The sequence below is a fragment of the Tursiops truncatus genome, chromosome 11 (assembly GCF_011762595.2).
Source record: "Tursiops truncatus isolate mTurTru1 chromosome 11, mTurTru1.mat.Y, whole genome shotgun sequence".
Lineage (NCBI taxonomy): Eukaryota > Metazoa > Chordata > Mammalia > Artiodactyla > Delphinidae > Tursiops > Tursiops truncatus.
Window position 1 is genome coordinate 15,256,847 of NC_047044.1, and position 23,439 is coordinate 15,280,285.

Below are 23,439 nucleotides of genomic sequence, written 5' to 3' on the forward strand. Positions count from 1 at the left end.
GTTAGTACTTTCATGTGTAAATGAAAGTTATACACCCACCCACATACAGCCGTCTGTTAAAAAAAAAACATCTATTGAATGGACAACTGGCAAACATAAGGCAACTCCACACAAATCAATATTCTCTCTCTACCTCCCACTGTTACACTTAGATGCTTAAAATAATTCTTACGTCTCTAGACAAAATCTGCTTACTTTTTTTCGTTTGTTTTTGTTTTAATATTTATTTATTTATTTGTCTGTGCTGGGTCTCAGTTGTGGCATGCAGGATCTAGTTCCCTGACCAGGAATTGAATCCAGGCCCCCTGCATTGGGAGCACGGAGTCTTAACCACTGGACCACCAGGTTAAGTCCCAGAATCCGCTTACTTTCAAACTGCCTAAAATGAAATATGAACTAGAAACACTGTAGTTTTACAAGTACAATAGGCCCTGGAGTATGAGGCAATCCAAATGAGTGCACAGCTCTGTTTGCCACATCCTCTGCAAAAGTGATGGGACCCTGGGTGTGGTAATTAACCGAGGCTCATCCCCACTGATAAAAATAACTGTTTAATACTTCATAGTGAACAACAGGTTTTCATATACTATATAATTTTAAATGTTAAGAAACTAAAAAGAAGATGCTATGCCCTCCCTACGGCAACAAAAGCAGGGTTAGGGAAGTCTATCCAGACATATTGGCTCACTGGAGGACTAAATTTACATTACAGCTGTATTAGTTTGCTAGAGCTGCTGTAGTGATGTACCACAAAATGAGTGGCTTAGAACAACAGGAATTTATCATCTCACAGTTCTGGAGGCCGGAAGTCTGAAATCAAAGTGTTGGCAGGGCCATTCTCCCTCTGAAGGCACTAGGGAAGGATCTGTTCCAGGCCACTCTCCTAGCTTCGAGTAGGTCTTCGGTTTGTGGCAGTATAACTCCAATCTTCACATGGCCTTCTCTCTGTGTGTGGGTCTGTGTTGCATCCAAATTTCCCCCTTTTTAAGATACCAGTCATTGGATTTGGTCCCCTAATGACCTCATCTGCAAAGACCTTATTTCCAAATAAGGTCACATTCACAGGTACTAGGGCTTATATGAATTTTAGAGGTACACAACTCAATCTATAACAACCACCTCAAAGGTGGTTGTAGTGAGCAGCAGATTCTAAAGAAGAGCATTTTATAGAGGGAAAAATAGAACATATAAAGGTTAAGAGACAGATTGTGAACTCTGTGAGGGCTGAGATATTTGTCTCTTTCTCCCTTGTATCTGCAGCACTTCGAAAAGTGCCAGTTTCATTCAGTAAGTGATTGTTGAATGAATATAAGGTCATTGCATGTCTAAGGAATGGCATGGCCTTAAGTTCATTGTCCCCAGGAAGGTAGGCAAAGATTCTATTACGAAGAGCCCTGCAAACCACACTAAGTGTAAGAAACTAGGGCTGACATGTTGACGATATTAAGGAATTCCACGGATGCCTGGCACCCGCCAGCTACTCCTCTTCCCCAGAGCACATGCAAGGGTGCCATGCCGCGAGGGCCGCAAGAAGAAGGGCGCCAGCTCTACACACTCCAAAGTAGAGCTGGGGTCTCCAGCTAAAGCTGGATGGAAGCACATGGTTTGGGCTCCAAGTCTACGTGGAGCCTCCTACTTTGCTCTTTCCAACCCATCCTGCCCTCACTCCCCGCCCGGCTGCCCCGCCGACTCCTGGAAGACACCAGGCTGTCTCCAGGGCTCCGTGAACCCCGCGGGAGGAATCCCGGAGCGCGCTCCAACCACCCCCGGCCCCGCCCTCCTTCCCACTGGAACGCAGCGAGAGCGCAAGCGCGCCTTCCAGAGCAGAGCGCGCGCTCGCGAGCTCCCCGCATACCCGTGCGCATCCGGGTCTCGGCGAACCTCAGCCAACGGTGGACGTTCACGGCCCTCGAGGGCGGGGCTAAGCTTTCTCTCACATGGGGCCTCTGCTCACAGTGGGCGCTTCCAGGCAACACCAACCAGTCAGCCGAGAAAAGGGGCAGAGGGAGAATGTCTAGCGTCTGGGCGAGGATAGGCCGTTTTGAGATGGAGCAGCTGTCGCCCCGTAGAAGCGACTGAAGTGCAAGCAGATTCCCCAGAGCTGCTGTAGTAAACACACTTCAGAAACGTGAGGTGCCGGTGGTCACGTGGGGAGTGCCCCCTCCAATGAGGAGCCGAGGGCGGGGCCGAGGCCGCTGACGCGGCGGTGGCGGCGGAGTCACCCGGCCAGCCTCGGGACCGGTCACCGGCCGGCAACCGTCCAGCGGCCTCGACCACCGCCTCCGTGCTCCGTCCTCACTCCTCTTTCCCGGGCCGAGAGGCAGCGTGGCCGACAGTGGCTAAATTCTCTCTCATTCCTGTCGGCGACTCGCCTCAGGCGGGCCGTCTGCTCCTCGGGGGCCGCCTCGGTGGGGCTAGGTTTCCGTGACGAACCTCCTGGGGCTGCCCGCGCCCGCTCGGGCCGTCGTGTCGGCTCGATTTTGTTGAACTTGCTCAGCCTCCGCCGGTCCGGGGCCCTCGAAGTTATGCGTCTCGTCCAGGAGGTGGCGGCGGGTGCCGGCTCCTAAAGGCGTCATACCCGGACTCCGCTGACTGGGCAACCTCCATTCATCTTCCAGCTGCGCCGCCAGCGCCCTCTCCGTCTCCCGTCCCCTCCTCGGACTCATTTTTTCCTTCCCTCCCCTCTGCCGCCCTTTCCTCACTCCTTGGGTGCGGCGATTCTCCTGCGACCGGAGGTGTCGGTTATGAGCCGGACGCCCCTGCCCTGAATTTCTCCGCGGAGGAGCTCGGCGGCTCCCCGCCACCCGCCGCGTCCCCGGGATGGGGGTGAATGCTGTGCACTGGTTCCGAAAGGGGCTTCGGCTTCACGACAATCCTGCCCTGAAGGAGTGTATTCAGGGCGCCGACACCATCCGCTGCGTCTACATCCTCGACCCCTGGTTCGCCGGCTCCTCCAATGTTGGCATCAACAGGTGGCGGTGAGTCAAAATCCCGTGGGAAATTGGTTTCGCTGTTTGCTGAATCAAGACTTCACATGCGATCGGCCAGACCTGAGAATTTAGACCTGGCACCGGCTTGCCTATGCCGTTTTAATTACTGCAGGTGCTTTAAGTATTAAATAGAACGGATTTAATAGTCCTCTGGACAGAGAGTGCTGTGCTGGCAGCCTGGAACACCTTGGCCTTAAGGTGTGAGTTCCGTGGCTCTGCACTAATGGGAACTCTTACCGTGGATTTATGGAGTGCTTAGTGCTGGAGTTAAAGAAACACCCGTCCAGTTCTCAGTGGCCCGTGGGTTGATTTCCTTGGCCTCTTTGTGGCGTTTGAAGGGATTGCGGTTTTTAATGTTTACGTTTGTGTGTGTCTAGTTAACTCATAGTATGGAGAAAATCATTCAGTAGAGTCGCCTCCAAATCCGGTTTTCTTCCACCATGAGGTTGCCACAGGCAAAGCAAGGGAAACATTTCTCTTTGCTCGGCTCTCCCTCTCCACTCCTCCTTGTGGTTGACTAGACAAGCACAGTTTTTCTTTCTAGGCAATGTATAATCCTTCTAGGATTCAGAGCACTGGAAGAAATCGTAGAGAAGCTTTATGATCTTTTCCTGAAACGCCAGGCTAGAGGATTGTTAGGCCCCCTGGTGGAAATGAAACCGTTCTTTCAACAGATTATTGATCACCTACTGTATACCAGGCACTGCTTTAAACACTAGGGATACGGTAGTGAATGAAACAGATAGAACTTCTTGTGCTTTTCAAGCACATGTCCCAGAAAGCATATAGTATTTAGTGGCGATAAAGGATTTGCAGAAATAGAGATAAAAGGGATGAAAAATACAAGGGGTCGGGGTTGGAGTAGCAGTTTAAAATATGGTGATAGGGAAAAACTCAGAGAAAGTCACAGTTGAGCAAGATGATGAAGCAAGTAATGGATTACAGATATCTAGGGAAAAGCATTCCAGGGAGAAGGAACAGTAAGAGAAAAGAACCTGAGTTGGAAATATGCTTAACCTTTGGAAGGAACAACAGAAGAAACCAATATGGCTGGAGCAGAATAAGTGAGAGGAAAAGTAGTAGATGAGGTCAGAGATGTAATAGGGCCAGATTGAGTAGAGCTTTATAGGCAGTTGTCACGATTTGGGCTTTTACTCACAGCAAAGTGGGAATAATTGTAGGATTATGAGCAGAGAAGTGATGTGATTTGACGTAAGTTTTTAAAAAACTTCTCTGGCTGCGGTTCTGAGGACAGACTCAGATTGTGGGATGGAGGTGGACAAAAAGCAGTAAGACCAGTTAGGAGTCCATTGCATTCATCCAGGTGAGATATGATAATGACTTGGACCATAGTGATTGTGGTGGACGTGGTGACAAGTAGTCAAGTGCTGAGTATATTTTGAAGGCAGGATTCACAGAATTTATTGACAGATTGGATATATGGTGTGAGAGAAAGAGAAGGAATTAGGAATGATTTCAAAATTTGACTTGAGAAACTAGAAGGATGGAACTGCTCTTTGCTAAGTGGTCAGTTGAAGAAGCCATTGAGAGGGTGATTTGAGTTCTCTTTTGAACTTGGTTAAGTTTGAAATGTTTATTACACATCCAGGTAGAGATAGCAGATAGGTAGTTGGATATATCTGGAGTTAAGGACAGAGATCCAGGCAGGAGGTATAAATTAGAGAGTCATCACTTTATAGGTACCTTTTAAAGCCATTTATTAATCCATTCAGTCATTGAACAGGTATATGGCATGCATGTACTACATGTCAGACACTTTTAGGTGTAGGGCATTCAGTATAAACAAAATAGCTAAAAAATCCCTGTCTTGTTGAAGCACATTCTGGTAGAGCCATGAGACTATATGAGAACATTAAGAAAATGAGTGTATATAGAGAAGAGAGGCGGTCCAAGAACTGAGCCTTGGGTACTCAAATGTGTTGAAATTGTGGACCTGTGGAAGAACCAGCATAGGAATTTGAGAAGGAACATCTAGGAAGATAAGAAAACCCAGAAGAGTATGGTGTCTTGGAAGCCAAGTAAAGAAGGAGAGAGAGTGTTTCAAAGAAAGTGTTTTACCTTTGTCAAGTTGCTGGTCAAGTGAGATGAGGACTGAAAATTAAAAATCATATTTAGCATTTGAGATCATTCATAATCATGACTAAAGTGGTTCCAGTAGTGTCGGAGACAAAAGCCTTTTGGGAATGGCTAGCTCTTTTTTTTTTTTTTTTTTTTTTTTGCGGTACGCGGGCCTCTCACTGTTGTGGCCTCTCCCGTTGCCGAGCACAGGCTCCGGACGCGCAGGCTCAGCGGCCATGGCGCACAGGCCCAGCCGCTCCGCAGCATGTGGGATCTTCCCGGACTGGGGCACGAACCCGTGTGCCCTGCATCGGCAGGTGGACTCCCAACCACTGCGCCACCAGGGAAGCCCTAACTAGCTCTTCTAAGAAGTTTTCCTCTAGGGGGATCAGAGAAATGGTGTAGTTCCTGGAGGAGAACATGAAGTCAAGAGAGGATTTTTTTTAAGATGGGAGAAATTACAGCATGTTTGTGTACTGATGGGAATTATATAGCAACTCTATATAAAACACTTTCCTTAGCAGAATTGGTGTCAAAGTTGATTCTGGAAAAAGATAATAAATGTTATATATTTTAATCTATTAATATCTTAACAATATAGTAATGATTCCCTCTTCATAAGATTGTTAGGAGGATTAAATTAGTTTAAAAATGTTAAATGCGGGCTTCCCTGGTGACGCAGTGGTTGAGAGTCCGCCTGCCGATGCAGGGGACACGGGTTCGTGCCCCGGTCCGGGAAGATCCCACATGCCGAGGAGCCTGTGCGTCCGGAGCCTGTGCTCCACAACGGGAGAGGCCACAACAATGAGAGGCCCGCGTACTGGAAAAAAAAAAAAAAAAAAAGTTAACTGCTTAAAATGTGAGTGGTAGTAGTAAGTGCTTATTTGCTGTTTGCTCTTAAATTGGAAGCCCTAGGTAAATAATATCTAGTTAAATGCCTACAGTCAGTTTCTTCTAGAGTACTTTATAAGTTTATAAAACCTAAACTATAAAATTCTGTAGATTAGGGGTTATATATTGCTTTACTTTATACATCCAACAACTCACATTGTTAAATAATGAGTGAAATAAAACTTGTAAGCATAATAGGAATAGTCCCATATTTTCCTTTTTAAAACGGATTTTTTTAACTACTAAATATTGCCCTTGATGAGTAACAGATAAAGATGTAAATAATGAAGAGAGACAGTTTTCCACTGAAGTCTGTTATAAAAAGGAGGGAGAGATTTTATTTAATTTGTTCTCATAGCACCAACTACAGTGCTTTTCATATAGTAGTAACTCAGTTAATGTTTGTTAATGAAGTGACTTCCAGGAGTCAATAATTTTATGTTTAAACAACTTTATTAATTTACTCATTGACCATAGAATAAGGTGCAAATTCCTTAGCTTGGCATTCAGGCTGTCTTGTGGGTTTCTGTCTTCTTTCCTTTGTGCCATTTCCTTTAATCAACAGTATTTCCTAGATTTTTGGATTTAACAGAAAAACAAATTTTTAAAAATTTATTTTGCCTAAGTAAATTAACAGAACCACCTTTTGATGTTGCCATCATTTCATTTAAGCAACTAGAGAAAGAAGAACAAACAAAACCCAAAGTTAGCAGAAGGGATGAAATCATAAAGATCAGAGCAAAAATAAATGAAATAGAGACTAAGAAAACAGTAGAAAAGCTCAATGAAACTAAAAGCTGGGTTCTTTGACAAGATAAAATTAATGAACCTTTAGCCAGACTCATCAGGAAAAAAAAGGGAGAGGACCCAAATGAATAAAATTAGAAATGAAAAAGGAGAAGTTACAATGGACACCACAGAAATACAGACGACCATAAGAGACTACTACAACCAACTATATGCCAATAAAATGGACAACCTAGAAGAAATGAACAAATTCTTAGTAAGGTGCAATCTCCTAAGACTGAACCAGGAAGAAATAGAAAATATGAACAGACCAATTACAAGTACTGAAATTCAATCGGTGATTAAATAGCTCCCAACAAACAAAAGTCCAGGACTAGATGGCTTCACAGGTGAATTCCACCAAACATTTAGAGAAGAGTTAACACCTGTCTTTCTGAAACTATTCCAAAAAACTGCAGAGGAAGGAACACTTCCAAACTCATTCTATGAGGCCACCATCACCCTAATACCAAAATCAGAAAAAGATACCACACACAAAAAAAAATTACAGGCCAATATCACTGATGAACATAGATGCAAAAGTCCTCAACAAAATACTAGCAAACTGAATCCAGTCGTACATTAAAAGGATCATACATCATGATCAAGTGAGATTTATCCCAGGGATGCACAGATTTTTCAGTATCCACAAATCAATCAGTATGATACACCACATCAACAAATTGAAGAATAAAATCCATATGATCATCTCTGTAGATGCAGGAAAAGCTTTTGATAAAATTCAACATCCAGTTATGATAAAAACTCTCCAGAAAGTGGGCATAGAGGGAATATACCTCAACATACTAAAGGCCGTATATGACAGACCCACAGCTAACATAATCAATGAAAAGCTGAAAACATTTCCTCTAAGATTAGGAAAAAGACAAGGATGTCCACTCTTGCCACTTTTATTCAACGTGGTTTTGGAAGTCCTAGCCACGGTGATCAGAGGGGAAAAAAGAAATAAAAGGGAGCCAAATTGGGACAGAATAAGTAAAACTGTCACTGTTTGTGGATGACATGATACTATACATAGAAAATCCTGGAAGATGCCACCAGAAAAATACTAGAGCTTATCAATGAATTTGGTAAAGTTGCAGGATACAAAATTAATATGCAGAAATCTGTTGCATTTCTATATGGTAACAGTGAAAGATCAGAAAGAGAAATTAAGGAAACAATTGAATTCACCAGCACATCAAAAAGAATAAAATACCTAGGAATAAATTGACCTAAGGAGGCAAAAGACCTGTACTCCAAAAACTGTAAGACCCTGATGAAAGAAATTGAAGATGACACAAACAAATGGAAAGATGTACTGTATTCTTGGATTGAAAGAATCAATATTGTCAAAATGACTATACTACCCAAGTCACTCTACAGATCAAAGTACCAATGGCATTTTTCACAGAACTAGAACAAAAATTTTTTAAATTCGTATGGAAACAAAAAAGACTGCGAATAGCCAAAGCAATCTTGAGAAAGAAAAATGGAGCTGGAGGAATCATGCTCCCTGACTTCAGACTATACTACAAAGCAACAGTAATCAAAACAGTATGGTACTGGCACAAAAACAGAAGTATAGATCAATGGAACAGGTAGAAAGCCCATAAATAAACCCACACACCTATGGTCAATTACTCTACAATAAAGGAGGCAGTAACGTGTAATGGAGAAAAGACAGTCTCTTCAATAACCGGTGCTGAGAAGACAGGACAGCTACATGTAAAAGAATGAAATTAGAACATTCTTTAACACCATACACAAAAATAAACTCAAAATGCATTAAAGACCTAAATGTAAAATTGGATATCATAAAACTCTGAGAGGAAAACATAGGCAGAACACTCTTTGACACAAATCGTAGTAATATCTTTTTGGATGTGACTCCCAGAGTAATGGAAATAAAAACAAAAATAAACAAATGGGACCTAATTAAACTTAAAATCTTTTGCACAGCAAAGGAAACCAGAAAGAAAACAAAAAGACAACCTACAGAATGGGAGAAAATATTTGCAAATGATGTGACCGACAGGGAATTTATCTCTAAGATATACAAACAGCTCATACAGCTCAATATCAGAAAAAACAAACAGTCCAATCAAAAAATGGGCAGCAGATCTAAATAGACATTTCTCCAAAGAAGGCATACAGATGGCCAAAGGCACATGAAAAGATGCTCATCATTGCTAATTATTAGATAAATGCAAATCAAAACTACAATGAGGTATCACCTCACACCAGTCAGAATGGCCATCATCAAAAATTCTACAAACAATAAATGCCGGAGAGAGTGTGGAGAAAAGGGAACCCTCCTACACTATTGGTGGGACTGTAAATTGGTACAGCCACTATGGAGAACGTATGGAGTTTCCTTAAAAAACTAAAAATAGAGCTACCATATGATCCTGCAATCCCACTCCTGGACATATATCTGGAGAAAACCATAATTCGAAAAGATACATGCATCCCAATGTCCGTAGCAGCACTTTTACAATAGCCAAGACCTGGAAACAACCTGTATGTCCATTGACAGATGAATGGATAAAGAAGATGTGAAACACACACACACACACACACACACACACACACACACACACACACACACACACACACACTGGAATATTACTCAGCCATAAAAAGAATGAAATAATGACATTTGCAGCAACATGGGTGGACCTAGAAGATTATCACGCTAAGTGAAGTAAGCCTGGCAAAGACAAATATCATATGATATCACTTATATGTGGAATCTAAAAAAAAAATATTATACAAATGAGCTTATATGCAAAACAGAAATAGACCCCCACACATAGAAAACAAACTTATGGTTACCAAAGGGGAAGGGGGGAGGATAAATTAGGAGTTTAGGATTAACATATATACACTACTATATATAAAACAGATAACGAACAAGGACCTACTATATAGCACAGAGAACTATACTCAATATTTTGTAATAACCTATAAGGGAAAAGAATCTGAAAAAGAACATATATATGTGTGTGTGTACATATCTATACACACACACACAAACACACATATATATAGTTATAACTGAATCACTTTGCTGTATACCTGAAACTAACACAACATTGTAAATCAACTATACTTCAATTTAAAAAGAAGGGTGCTCTACTATTTACAGTAGGCAAGACATGGAAACAATGTAAATTTCCATTAACAGATGAATGGATAAAGAAGATGTGGTACACACACACACACACACACACACACACACACACACACTCATATACTGGAATATTACTCAGCCATAGAAAAGAATGAAATAAGGTCACTTGCAGCTACATGGATGGACCTAGAGGTTATCCTATGAAGCAAAGTAAGTCAGAAAGAGAAAGACAAATAACATATGATATCATTTGTATGTGGAAGCTAAAATATGACACAAATGAACTTATTTACAAAAGAGAAACAGACTCACAGACATAGAGAACAGACTTGTGGTTGCCAAGGTGGAGGGGGGTGCAGGAGGGGGTTGGATTGGGAGTTTGAGACTAGCACATGCCAACTACTGTATATAAAATAAAGAAGAAGGTCCTACTGTATAGCACAGGGAACAATATTCAATATCCTGTAATCATAATGAAAAAAATATGAAAAATAATATATATGTAACTGAATCACTTTGCTGTACACCAGAAACTAATACAACATTGTGAATCGAATATACTTCAGTTTTTAAAAAAGGAGTGCTTTAACATTAAAAAAAAGTTTGAAGGACATTGTTACAAAATAAAAGACAGTTCTTTGATTTGAATAAATTAAGCTTTATGAAAATTCACTTTGCCCCATTTGATCTCTCAGACCAGTGAAAATTTTATCGTGAATTTGTCATCTTTGGATTTGAGTAGTTTATAGTATTTCAATTCCTTCCTTCACTTATTTCTTGTTGAAGTTATGTGACACAAAAACTTATATGTGAATGTCCATAGAGTTACTATTATTCATAATAACCTAAAGGTAGAAACAACCTAAATGTCCATCTGTTGATGAATGGCTAAACAAAATATGATATATCTGTACAATGGAATATTATTCAATCATAAAAAGGGGTACTGATACATGCTACAACATGGATGGACATGAAAACATTATACTAAGTGAAGAAGCCAGTCACAGTATCCCACATGCTATTTGATTCTATTTATATGAAATGTCCTCAACGGGTAAGTATGTAGAGATAGAAAATAGATTAGTGACTTCTTCGGTCTGGTGGGGGAGGGGTTGTGGGAGTTGAGCTAAGGGGCATGGGGTTTCTTTTTGAGGTGATGAAAATGTTCTAGAAGGTGATGGTTGCACAACTTTGTGAATATACTAAAAACCATTGAATTGTACATGTTGAAAAATAAACAAAACCCCAGAACCCTACTCACCTCTTTAAGGCCCAGTCCAAATGACGCCGTTTCCAATATACCTTTCTTTAACATCTTGTCTGGTTGATGAACAGTTTTGTGAGCTCTTATATCATTTTTTGATACTACTTATATCATCCTTAGTAATTACTTCTTTCATTTGTAAATATTGATATAGTTCTCATATATTCATTTCTCCCCTGTTTAACAGATTGCACCTCTTCTTCCTAAAGAGAAGATACTATTCATTTAATCAGAGTTTATTTGGGGTTCATATTCATGGCAGGCACTATTCTTGGTGCTGGGGATACAACAATGAATAAACAGAAAAAGTCCCTGCCTTGAGAAGCTTCTAGTATAGGAGGAAAAACAGACAATAAAACAAACATATCAGCTGGTGGTAATTGTAATGGAGAGAAATAAAGCAGAATGTGAGAACAGAGACCTAAATGAAGGAGAAAAAAGCTATGGAAATATCTGGGGGAAGAGCCCTGTGTATTCTTCACAATGTCTAGCATCATGTCTTGTACAAAGTAGGCATTTGGTAATTATCTTTTAAATTTTCTTTGTTAAGTCTAGGATTTGGGAGAGGGGCAGTTACTTCCCTTAACTTAGATGCTAATGTGTAACAAACTCATAATTTGGAAAAATAATTTTTAATGAAGAGATTACTTTTGATATTTAAACTTAAACATGTTTATGACACAGTTGATGCTGTCACATGAGAGTCTCTTAATTTTCGTAACCGAATCTATAAATGTATCCACATCTTTACTTATTCTTTCCTTCTACTGTATGACTTCAGTGAAAGAGATATTGCTTACCCTATTCAAAACCAGTATCTTTTCTCCATTGTATATTCTTGCCTCCTTTGTTGTAAATCAATTGACCATAAGTGTCTGGGTTTATTTCTGGGCTTTCTATTCTGTTCCATTGATCTATGTGTCTGTTTTGTGCCAGTACTATATTGTGTTGATTACTATAGCTTTGTAGTATCATCTGAAGTCAGGGAGCATGATTCCTCCAGCTCTGTTCTTTCTCAAGATTTGGCTTTTCAGGGTCATTTGTGTTTCCACACAAATTTTAAAATTATTTGTTCTAGTTCTGTGAAAAATGCATTGGTATTTTGATAGGGGTTGCATTGAATCTGTAGAGTGCCTTGGGTAGTATCGTCATTTTAACAATATTGATTCTTCCAATCCAAGAACACAGTGTATCTTTCCATCTGTTTGTGTCATCTTGAATTTCTTCCATCAGTATCTTATAGTTTTTGGAGTACAGGCCTTTTGCCTCCTTAGGTAGGTTTATTCGTAGGTATTTTATTCTTTTTGATGTGATGGTAAATTCCATTGTTTCTTTAATTTCTCTTTCTGATCTTTCTGTATTAGTGTATAGAAATGCAACAGATTTCTGTGTGTTAATTTTGTATCCTGCAACCTTACCAGATTCGTTGTTGAGCTCTAGTAGTTTTCTGGTGGTGTCTTTAAGATTTTCTAATTTGAAAAGATACATGCATCCCAATGTTCACAGCAGCATTGTTTACAATTGCCAAAATATGGAAGCAACCTAAGTGTCCATCAACAGCTAAATGGATAAACAAGATGTGGTGTGTGGTGTATATATATGTATGTGTATACACACACACACACACACAATGAAATACTATACAGCCATAAAAAAGAGCGAAAATTTGCCGTTTCCAGCAACATGGAGAAACATGGAGGGTATTATGTTAAGTGAAATAAGTCAGACAGAGAAAGAAAAATACTATATGATATCAGTTATATATGGAATCTAAAAAATACAACAAACTAGTGAATATAACAAAAAAGAAACAGACTCACAGATACAGAGAACAAACTAGTGGTTACCAGTGAGAAGGGGGAGAGGGATAATAGAGGGGTGGGGGAGTGGGTGGTAAAAACTGTTGGGTGTAAGATATGCTGCAAGGATGTATTGTACAACATGAAGAATATAGCCAATATTTTGTAATAATTGTAAATGGAGTGTAACCTTTAAAAATTGTATAAAGTAAAATAAATGCCTTTAAAAATCCCAATATCTTCATCTGTACTCTATAAACTTTGTTAGCTTTATTGAGGTATAATTGACAAATTGAAATTGTATATATTTAAGCTATAAGATAGATTTTTTGATATATGTATTCATCGTGAAGCTCATTTTTGATTATTCACTTTCACCTTTTCTTTAACGCTGTCCTCTTTTTAAGTTGCTTCCAATCAACATTTACACATGCTTAAAACCAAATTCTATAAACAAACAACAACAAAAAACCAAACAGGAACGAAACCTACCGTTGACATTCCTCTCCTGAAACTATGTTTCTCAGTTCCTTTATAGTCACACTTCCTAAACAAGGTGTCTAAATACTGACTGACTTCATTTCTTTATCTTCTACTCACCCTTGAACCCACTCCAAATTTGGTTTTACCCACTCCCCATCCCCTTCTCCACCAAAACTGTTTTCATCCAAAGGATACTTTAAAACTTTTCATTCCTGGACTTTTTACTGTTTGACACATTTGACTACACATTCCTCTTCTTCCCTCTGCTTTGGTTAGAGGATTCTCCTACGTTTGTTTTTCTGCCAGAGCTATTAGTGTTCTTCCTTAACTTCTCTTTTTCTGTTCAACCCTTAAATGCCCCTTAAGTCTGTAATCTCCACCCTCTTTTCCTTATTCCTAGGTAATCTTCTCTCTTCATAAAGTCAGTTACCAATCTATATGCCCAGAATTCACAAATTAGTATTTGCAGCCCAGATCTCTCACCTGACCCCCAGATATGTGTCCACTATATATAGATTCCCTCCATATTTGAATGTATTATATTATCTTAAACTCAATTTGTTCAAAACAGAGTGCATCTTTTCCCTTACCTCTTTCTCAAAAACAAACAAAAAACTCCAAACTGACTTTTCTTGTGTTTCTTATCTTCATAAATAATACTGCCATTTGCCCAGTTGCTCACAGAGTTTACATATTAGGTTAATTGTGTATTCATTTATTCTACAGATAAATGTGTGTCCCTACTGTGTGCCAATCACTTTGCTAATTTCTGAGGATAAAATGGTAGTCAACAGATAAATTCTCTGTCCTCAGGGAGTTTACAATGTAGAGACAGATTTATTCAGAAATAAAGTAATCATGGAAGTACATTCTTCTGTCTCCATTGCCACTTTAGCCCATACCACTATCCTTTTTGTGTAGATTTTTCATAGTTTACAAATCATTGTTCCCCTTGCCCTCCTCTAATTCATCCTTTACACAACAACCAGAGTCATCTTTTAAAATTGTTAATCTGATCATGTCCTTTGCTATTTTAAAATCCTTCAGTGACATTTATTTACCCTTATGTAAGGGTTCAAAAAACCATAGCATGGTTTAAAATCTCTGTGTAATCTGGTCTTCTGCTTCTTTTCCCAGCCTCCAGGGATTGCCTCACTGAGGCATTTGAACTAAGCATTGAAGTATGAGATGGATCTTAATAAACAGAGAAAAGAGGGAAGGGAATTCCAGCCAGAGGGAAGAAAATTCCAGACTGAGGAAAAAACGTGAGGGGAGGCACTGTATTCTGATACTGGTGAGGAGGTTGATGTAACCGAATCATGTCATGCATAAAAAGATAGGCAGTGTTGTTTAGCACTCTTGGTTCAGTGCTTTAGATGGTTGCCTGACTCAGACGAGCTTAAGCAGAAAGACAGTTTATTGGCAGGTGTAACTGAACAATCCAAGGGAAATTGGCTTCAGACATGGGTTGATGCTAGGGCTCAGAAGGGCCAAATTCTCTCTGCATCTCCAAACTTCACTTATTCTGCACTGGGTTTTCAGACAGGCTGTCCTCTGGTGGTAAAATATAGCAATAACAATAGCAGGTATATAGTAAAAAGCATTTGCTTCTGCCCCAGAAGTGTCAGCAAAAGTCTGTGGCATTTCAGTGGCTCTGTTTGAGCCAATTCTGAACCAGTCATTATGAACCTGATTGTCTGAGCTGGAGTTGTTTGCCTCATGGGTGGAATCAGCTTGACTGGACTGAAGTAACTGAAGTAGAATAAGTAGGAAGTAGGTGGATGTCCTAAAACAATAGATGCCTATTATATAAGAACTCGGATCAGAAAGTGGGACTAAGTCAGAAAAACTTTGACCCCTGTTAGGGAACTATAACTTTGGCATCTGAGTGAATGATAGAGAAAAGAGACAATATAGCAGTGTGAAGCTTTATCAACAGTTCAGTTGAAAGATAATATAGACTTGAATTAGGGAAATGGCTGTGAGGAAGGGGAGGGATGCAAGAGGGTAATTGTAGAGGTGCGATGGATAGTTTAGGTGACTGTAAAAGGCAGTTACGTAGAGGAGGGTGAGGGAGAGAGTAAAATGTAAGATTCTCATGCTTTATGCCTCTTTGACAATTAAACATTAACTAAGTTAGGGATAGATCATATTTAGATGATGACAAGAGTGAGTTTAGTTTAGGTCATGATGAATATGAGGTGCTGCTAAGATATCAGTATGGGAAATGGAGAAAATAGAAGTTCAAGTTCGGGGAGTATAGACATTAGAGCTGTGGATATGGGAGTAATTCCTATATAATTAATAGGTGAAGCATGACTGCTGATATTAGATAGAATAAGACCCATCAGTACCTTGGAGAATACTGTATTTAAGATGAATAGGAAGTGGTGAAGGAGACTGAAGAGAATCAGTCAGAGAGAAAGGGAGTCAGGAAACCAAAGGTGGCAAGAATTTTCCTTCATTGTGCTGAAGAAGGCAGGTTAGGATGAGTTTTGACAGTTACGCGGGAAAAATTTGTCAGAGACTTGGAAATGGGCAGAAGAAATTACGGCGTATCTGAATGCTGGGCATTGGACCCTCCAGAACCTAGAGGACCCTCCAGGAATTATATTATTTTGATTTAGAGATATATATTTTTGTCCTTGATTGACTAGACTGTTTTACAACTCTGCAAAAAGGCGACAGAAGTTTCGTTCTAGAAAACTGGTAACAACAAATATTTCCTGCCTATACTAATGCAATTATTCCTGTTCATGCCATGCAAATGAATTTTATAGACTGGGCAATATAAATCTCTGAATGTCAGATTCTCATTTGAACCAGTTTTAACATCTTACTGGTTCCTTCATTCATTAATAAGTTCATTTCACATTTGTATGAGAGTCGTGATTTAACCATTTTAAAAATTATACTTTAACTATTACAAAGGCCTTTGGTAAACTTTGGGAAAGCAGCTTCAATGTAGTTGTAAGGACAGAAATCAGGGTGTTACAGAAAGTGTGTCTGTGTGTGTGTGTGTGTGGCTGGTGTAGGGGAGGAGGGTGATGATTGAGGGATTGGTGAAGAGAGTTTTTATGGGAGAGGTAAGACATAAGCTGGATGCACAGGTTCTGGACAGGCTGAGGGAAGGTGAATTTTGGGTAGATCATCAGACTTGTAGTCCAGACAGGATGACAAATAGAAAATAAAATATATAGATAAGGTGAGGCCCGAATGTGTAGTCCTTTTAATGACAGCCTGAAGTGAGTTTAGAACATCTGACTGTCCTAAAACCTAGATACTAATCCCTGCTTTCCTGTTCAGTAGCAATTGGGCTGACTTTGGGTAAGTCACTCCTTCATTTTATTCATTCAGTAAATGTTCATTAAGAGATTGTTATCTGCCAGGCACTTTGCAAGGCACAAAGATGAAGGTCATAGTTTCTGCCCATAAAGAAACTTTCACACCACTCAAGGACAAATAATTAGAATATAGGATGTTAAATAGGACTTCTGTAGAAATATTCTGGAACTCCTCCTCTCTCAAACCAGTATCTCCCTCCCTCCTACCTCCTACACTTTCCCTCCCCCCAACTCACTCTCTCTCTCTCTTTCTCTCTTCCTCTCTCCCTCTCTCTCTCTCTCTCTCTCTCTCTCTCTCTCTCTCTGTTCTCACACACACATACACACACACGCACACACCACCTCTACTCCTAATCCCTCCTCCTCCCCCAGGGTTGTCTCTCTTCTGTGCTCCTAAGATTATCCTAATATGAAAAGGAAGATACTAAAAAAAAAAAAAAAAAAAGCCCTCTTATCTGATATCATTGGGACTAGCAGTTAGTTATTTGAAAAAGGCAAGTGTAAAAAATAACATATAAATGTACATTAATTTGACAGCTTTTGATGTAGGGTGGAATTCTAGGTCTGGATTCTCTGTCTCTCTTCTTTATCCACGTTTACTCCTTAGGTGATTTAATCTAGTCACATACTTGAATACCTCATGCATTTCCTGCCCTGACCTCTATCTTGAGTTACAGACCTAGGTATCCAGTATTTTTACTCAGATTGCAAATAAGCATCTTAAACTTAATTTTGCCTCCTTCTCCTCCACCTCCCACTGTTTCTCTATGTCACATATGGCAACATTCACCTCATTGCTCTGCAAAAACCTAAGAACCATCTTTCCTTCATTGCTTTTTTTCCCTCACAACCCCATCTCTAGTCCTTCAGCAATTACTGTTGCTTTTCTTTCAAAATAATTCCCATATTGATTCAAATCTCACATTTCCACTGCTATCATACTATCCAAGTCACCAACATTTCTTGCAGGACTACTGCAGTAGCCTCCTAACTTCTCTACTTCCATTTTTATAACTTCCTTCCCAGTCTCTTCCATGTGGAAGCCAGAGTAGTATTTTAAAAAACCTTAATCAAATCAGGTCATTCCCACGCTCAGAATCCTCCAGTGACTTCCAGGGTATTAGCATTTCTACTTCTCTACCTGAACATTATATTCCCTTATAACTTAACAGGGCTCATTCCTTCAGTATCTCTCCTTAGAGAGGCCTTTTCTGACCATCCTATGTCATTGCCCCTACTCCTTCCCTGCATCTCCCACTTTTCACTTTCTTCCTCCTTGCCCTGGTTTATTTTTCATGGCATTTATTACTACCTGAAATCATTGATTGATTGATTGAATGACTGATTGATTGATTGTTTTATTCCTTCACCAAATTACACAAGAGAGGGGTTGATTCATTATTGGTTCCTCAGTCCTGTAACACAGTTCTCACTGGTTGGTCTAGGGACGTTTTGGGTTCCCAAGACTCTTTCAGGGTATTTGTGAAGTCAAACTATTTTTGTAATAATACTAAGACATTATATGACTTTCTTACTGTCATTTTCTCATGTCTGTACAGTTGAGTTTTCTAAAAGCTACACGGTAAGTGATGACATTATTGGCTATGATGGCTAATGGAATGTGTGCTGGTGTATTCTTGTGTTTTAAAATTTTTTCAGCTTTAATTTCTCACATGAATGTTGGTTGATATTACGTATAAGACAAAGCTCTTCGGGGTTACTCAGTAATTTTTAAGAGTATAAAGGGTCCTAAAGCCAAAAAAGTTTGAGAACTACTGCCTTAGAACAGCACCTGGCACAGGGTAGGTGTTCATTGTACACTTGTGGATTGAGTGTCTAAATGAATATTGTTCTGCTGAGTTTGCTGATGGAGTTTCATGTTGGCTTTCATGCATAAATTACACTCATAGTATGATATTGCCTATCATTTTCTTTAAAGTTGATTAAAACCTTAAAGATGCTTGTGAAGCAAAGCAGTATAGAATTCCTCTAGTACATTTTTTTCTTCTGATCTATTATAGCTATCTTATCCACAGATAATTAGAAACTTTTTTGGTGATTTGCCATTTATCAAGCCTTTTTGAAGCATTCAATTTAGTTTTCTTTTTACACTCATTCAATCAGTTTATATAAAATGTAATTATGTGATTACAATAAGAAATTCAGCTGGAATGAACAGGTTTAAATAACACAATTGACTCTTGACATGCCTAGAAGTTTGATTAGAACAATAATCGGTTGTAACACAGCAATAGCTTGCTTTTCTTAAGCTGACTTTAGCCATGGCCATCAGTCAGTCAGTATGGCTTTGTATGTTTCACAGGAGTTATGGAGAGATTGTATGATGTCTATATGGAAATAGCAAAAATAGTTATTAGTAATATAAAAGCTGTAACTTTTCTTTTTAACTTGATATTTTAAAATTAATTCTGACATTTTTATTTGGTTTGGATCGCATATTTGTTTTAATCGGGCATTAGAGTTTCCTAGAGATGAAAGAAGGAAAAATGCAGTTTTAAAAATGGGATTCTATTGACTCTAGTTATTTTTGCCATTTTTATCTTATCGCAGCTCTCTCCCCTCAGTAGCAACAATAACAACAAACTAATATCTTAACATTTGTGGTTTTATTCTAGTTTTGCTGTTTTAAGTGATATAAGCCGGCAGGAATTAAAAGGCTATAAATACAATGCCTTAATATTAAACTACTGTGCTATAGTGTGTATGTACTGGCCAATCTTTTTACTGTTATTAACATATGATGAGTGGTCAGATTCTAATTTGGGGGTTAAAATACCTTTTTTGTTATAGGATTTAATGTTATTATTTTTTGTAGTGAGGGTCATAATTTTGGATGATATAATGGGAATAGAAAGGAAAGATTGAATGAAAGGGAAATACTAAAAATGATTTGGCAACATATATGAGAGGTTTTAGAAAAAGAAACAATGAAGATTCTAAGTTTTGAGATCCCAGAAAGGGAGATATGAAGTCAGAAGGAGCTAGTTCAGGAGTTAGGATGATAAGCTTGTTTCAAGGTGTACTGTAGTTAAGGAAACAGTAGGATATCCAGGTACAGGTACAATTGGTTAACAGGGACTGAAGCTGGGAAGGGAAGTTGGGGCTAGATGTATATATATAATTGGAAATAATCCTTTTTGAGGTGGTAATTCAAAATAGAAAATTATGAAAATACTAAAAGAGGGACATAAGAGAAAACAAAAAGGAATGACAGTGTTTATGATTTTTGAAAAAATATACATGTTAAAATCTTTGTACTCAAAAATTTCAGTTTATAGCAGTAATAATAAGCTTCAAAGGGCCTTTCCCACCCAAAGATGATATATTTATCTATATGCTTTTCTAATACATTTATATTTTCATTTATACATAAAAATATCTACAATTTATATTGACACTGAGGTTGAACTTCTAACTTCTTTTTCCCCAATTGAAGGTCATTTCCCCCAAATGGTGTTCAGATGTTCCAACAGTATTTATTGAATAATATCCCCACTGAAATGATATCTTAACCATACACTAAATTTTTAAATATTTTGAGGTCTGTTTCTAGGCTGTTTAATTTTCAAAATATGAAACTTTTTCTGATGAAAAATAAATTGTAAACAATTCAAAAAATATGAAGAAAATATCTGGTAATAGTTTAAAAGTACGAAAATATGAATGCATATGTATATTAAAACTAAGCATATTTATACATAAACTTTGGTGTCTCTATTCAAAAATGTAAATGATTCATTGGGTATTACTTTGGGAGCTAATTTTGTTAGGTTTTGATAATGGGATCATGTTAGCCTTGTAAAATACTTCATATCCTTTTTATACTCCCTAACATTATAAAAAAGATGAATTCTCTGTTCCATAAGGGTTTGCTAGAATTCACCCATAAAGTCTTTTGGGTTGGGGTCTTTTGGGAGTAGGCAGATTCTTTTTGTAAATATCTCAGGGTACCTGTGCAGTCCGCACACTGTACTGCCAACATCAAAAACCTTGCTAAAAGGATGAATTTTAGCTTCCATTTTAGTAGTTTATGACTCTCTAATCTACTTTTCCTATGGACCGTTTATTGGATTTAGAGTCCATACCTGACCCAAACTGTTCCAGTTTGGAATTTGGAAGTTTGGAAAAGGGATACACAAACTCTAGTTGATTGATACTGTGCCTAGACACTGAGCAGTCATAAAAAGCTAGGTATCTTAGCATAGAAAGGTGATTGTAGAAAGAGAAAAACAAGACCATTCATTTCCAAAAAGGAGCAGGTATCCTGGGTTCCTAACATTCCAGAACCCTTAGACTTGACTGTATTTCCTGAGCATAGGTTACCTGAGATACTCCAGTATTCTTCCAATTTTCTTTTTTTTTTTTTTTTTTTTGCTTGACTTAGTTTCTTTTTGGTCACTTTGATAATTGAATTTGATAATAATTCATATTTTCTTAAAATGTCTACCACTTAATCTAATCACATTTTCATATGTATTGTCAAAGTTGTATACTATATTCTTTTATTTTAATAACCACTGCTGTTATGGTCCCTTTCTTATATTACTAATAGGTATTTGTATAGTTTTCTTTTTTTATTTTTTAGTGAGACTTGACAGATGCTTTTCTATCCTATTGATCTTTTGAAAGCATAGCTCTCACAGAAGGAAAAAAGAATATTGCAAAGAGTTACCTCCACAAAATGCATCGACTCAGATAGTTGGGTTCTACCAAACTTAAGAACATGTAGCTTCAGTGCTATAAGAAGCACTGTTCTGTAGCATGGTAAAAGAAGAGGGAACTATAGTCCAGTATTATTTAGGAATAAAATGTACAAATTTATCAAATGGAATACAAAATCATATTTTAGAAGTATACTCTATTGCATATAGAAAATGCAAGGATAATTCAATATTGGAAATATTTTAATATAAATCTATATTTAAAGAACAAAGAAAAATCATAAGATCATCTTCATAGATGCTGAAAAGACTTCTGATAAAGTTCAACATCCATTCTGAATAAAAACTAGCGCTAAACCAGTAATAGAAGGCTGCCTCCTTAATACAGTTATATTAAAAAAATCAGCTCAAAAGCCAGCATTATGCTTAATGAGTAAATTTTGGAAGAATTTCTGTAAAATTGAGAACAAGATACAAATGCTTGTTACCATCACTATTACTATCATTGTGCTAGAGATACTAACCAGTGAAGTCTAAAAGGCATAACAATGGAAAAGAAGGTAAAAGTATTGCTTTTAGATGATATGATTTTACATCTGAAATGTCCAGGAGAATCGACTGAAAGTGTTATAAATAATAAAAGAATTTAGTAATGTGGCTGGGCACTATTTTTCTTAACCTTGGGTGCAGAGAGTTAAACTGATCTTTAGATCAAGACACATTGTTGTCATGGGTGTATATAAAATCTCTTGCTTGATTTCTTTCTTTCTTTAGTCTCCTTTATATCTATCTATTTGAATTTCCTTTCCCTCATAAAGAAATGTCTTAATACTTGTTTATGTTATATTATTTTTCATAAAATAATTATATAGTATGTTATTACCTATATTCTAGTATATTTGTTTATCTTTTTGTAACTGTGTATTCTTGGAAAAAAGGGTATTATTGTTTTCTGTACATTTATTTTTTAAGTTATGTAAAAGTCATAGAGTAGTAAATCTTATTCTGCTACTTTCTGTCACTAGGCACTAAAATTTTAAGATTTACTCATGTTGGTACTTCTAATTCACTGCCTCTAATAGCTGCGTAATACTTTTGTGGGACGTTTACCTCATTTTACCTACCTGTTATCTTAGTGATAGCTACTTCCAATTTCCTGGCATCACAGATTATGTTGCAGTGAACATGCTGTACATGACTCTATGTAAGGATTTCTTTGGAACATGTATAAAAATGAATAGAATTGCTGAGTCATAAGATAACCCTATACTTGGTTTGACTAAGAAATGCCAGGTTGCTATCCCCAATAGCCTAACTAGTCTATATTCCCACAAGCAATGTATGAGTATTCATATATTCATATATACCAACATTTAAAAGTTATCCAGGTTTCTAAATTTTACCAGTCTAATAAGTGTAATGTCTGATTGTTTTGTACTTTTCTGATTATAATAGGTTTGAACATTTCTTGTTACCTTGGCTTTAGAGGCTTTTTTCCTTCTATTAAAAATTACCTTTTAATAGTCTTACTCATTCTTCTATTGATGTTTCAACTGTCTTTTAAAATTTTATTTGTAGGAGTCTTAAAATAAATATATATTAAAAAATACCAACAATGACTAACAAGCACGTATAAAGATATTCAACATTGTTAGTCATTAGGGAAATGCAAAGCAAAACCACAGTGTAATACTACTTTACACCCACTAGGATAGTTATCATAAAAATTCTTTTAAAGGAAAATAAGTATTGGTGAGGATGTGGAGAAATCTGAACCCTCATACATTGCTGGTTGAAAGTGTAAAATGATGTAGCCATTGTGGGAAACAGTTTGGTAGTTCCACAAAAAGTTGTAAACAGAATTGTTTGTGGCTGTGTTATGGTTCATACCATATGACCCAGCAATTCCACTCTAAGAATTCCAAAAGAATTAAAAACAGGTATTGAAACAAAAATTTGTACATGAGTGTCCATAGCAGCTC

General features: G+C 38.0%; 1 protein-coding gene across 4 annotated transcripts in view; it reads left to right on the top strand.

Annotated features, from left to right (window-relative positions):
- The first annotated feature begins 1,966 nt into the window (after nucleotides 1-1,966).
- The window catches only part of CRY1 (cryptochrome circadian regulator 1), a 93,383-nt gene continuing 71,910 nt past the window's right edge, over nucleotides 1,967-23,439 (top strand). Inside the window, exon 1 of one of the 4 annotated variants that reach the window (XM_073788235.1) lies at nucleotides 1,967-2,978. In XM_073788235.1, coding sequence (XP_073644336.1) covers nucleotides 2,821-2,978 — 158 coding nt within the window. In that variant the 5' untranslated portion in view covers nucleotides 1,967-2,820. The remainder of the gene's footprint in view (nucleotides 2,979-23,439) is intronic. The other 3 variants (XM_033866171.2, XM_019918343.3, XM_019918345.3) reach the window with 3 other exon arrangements.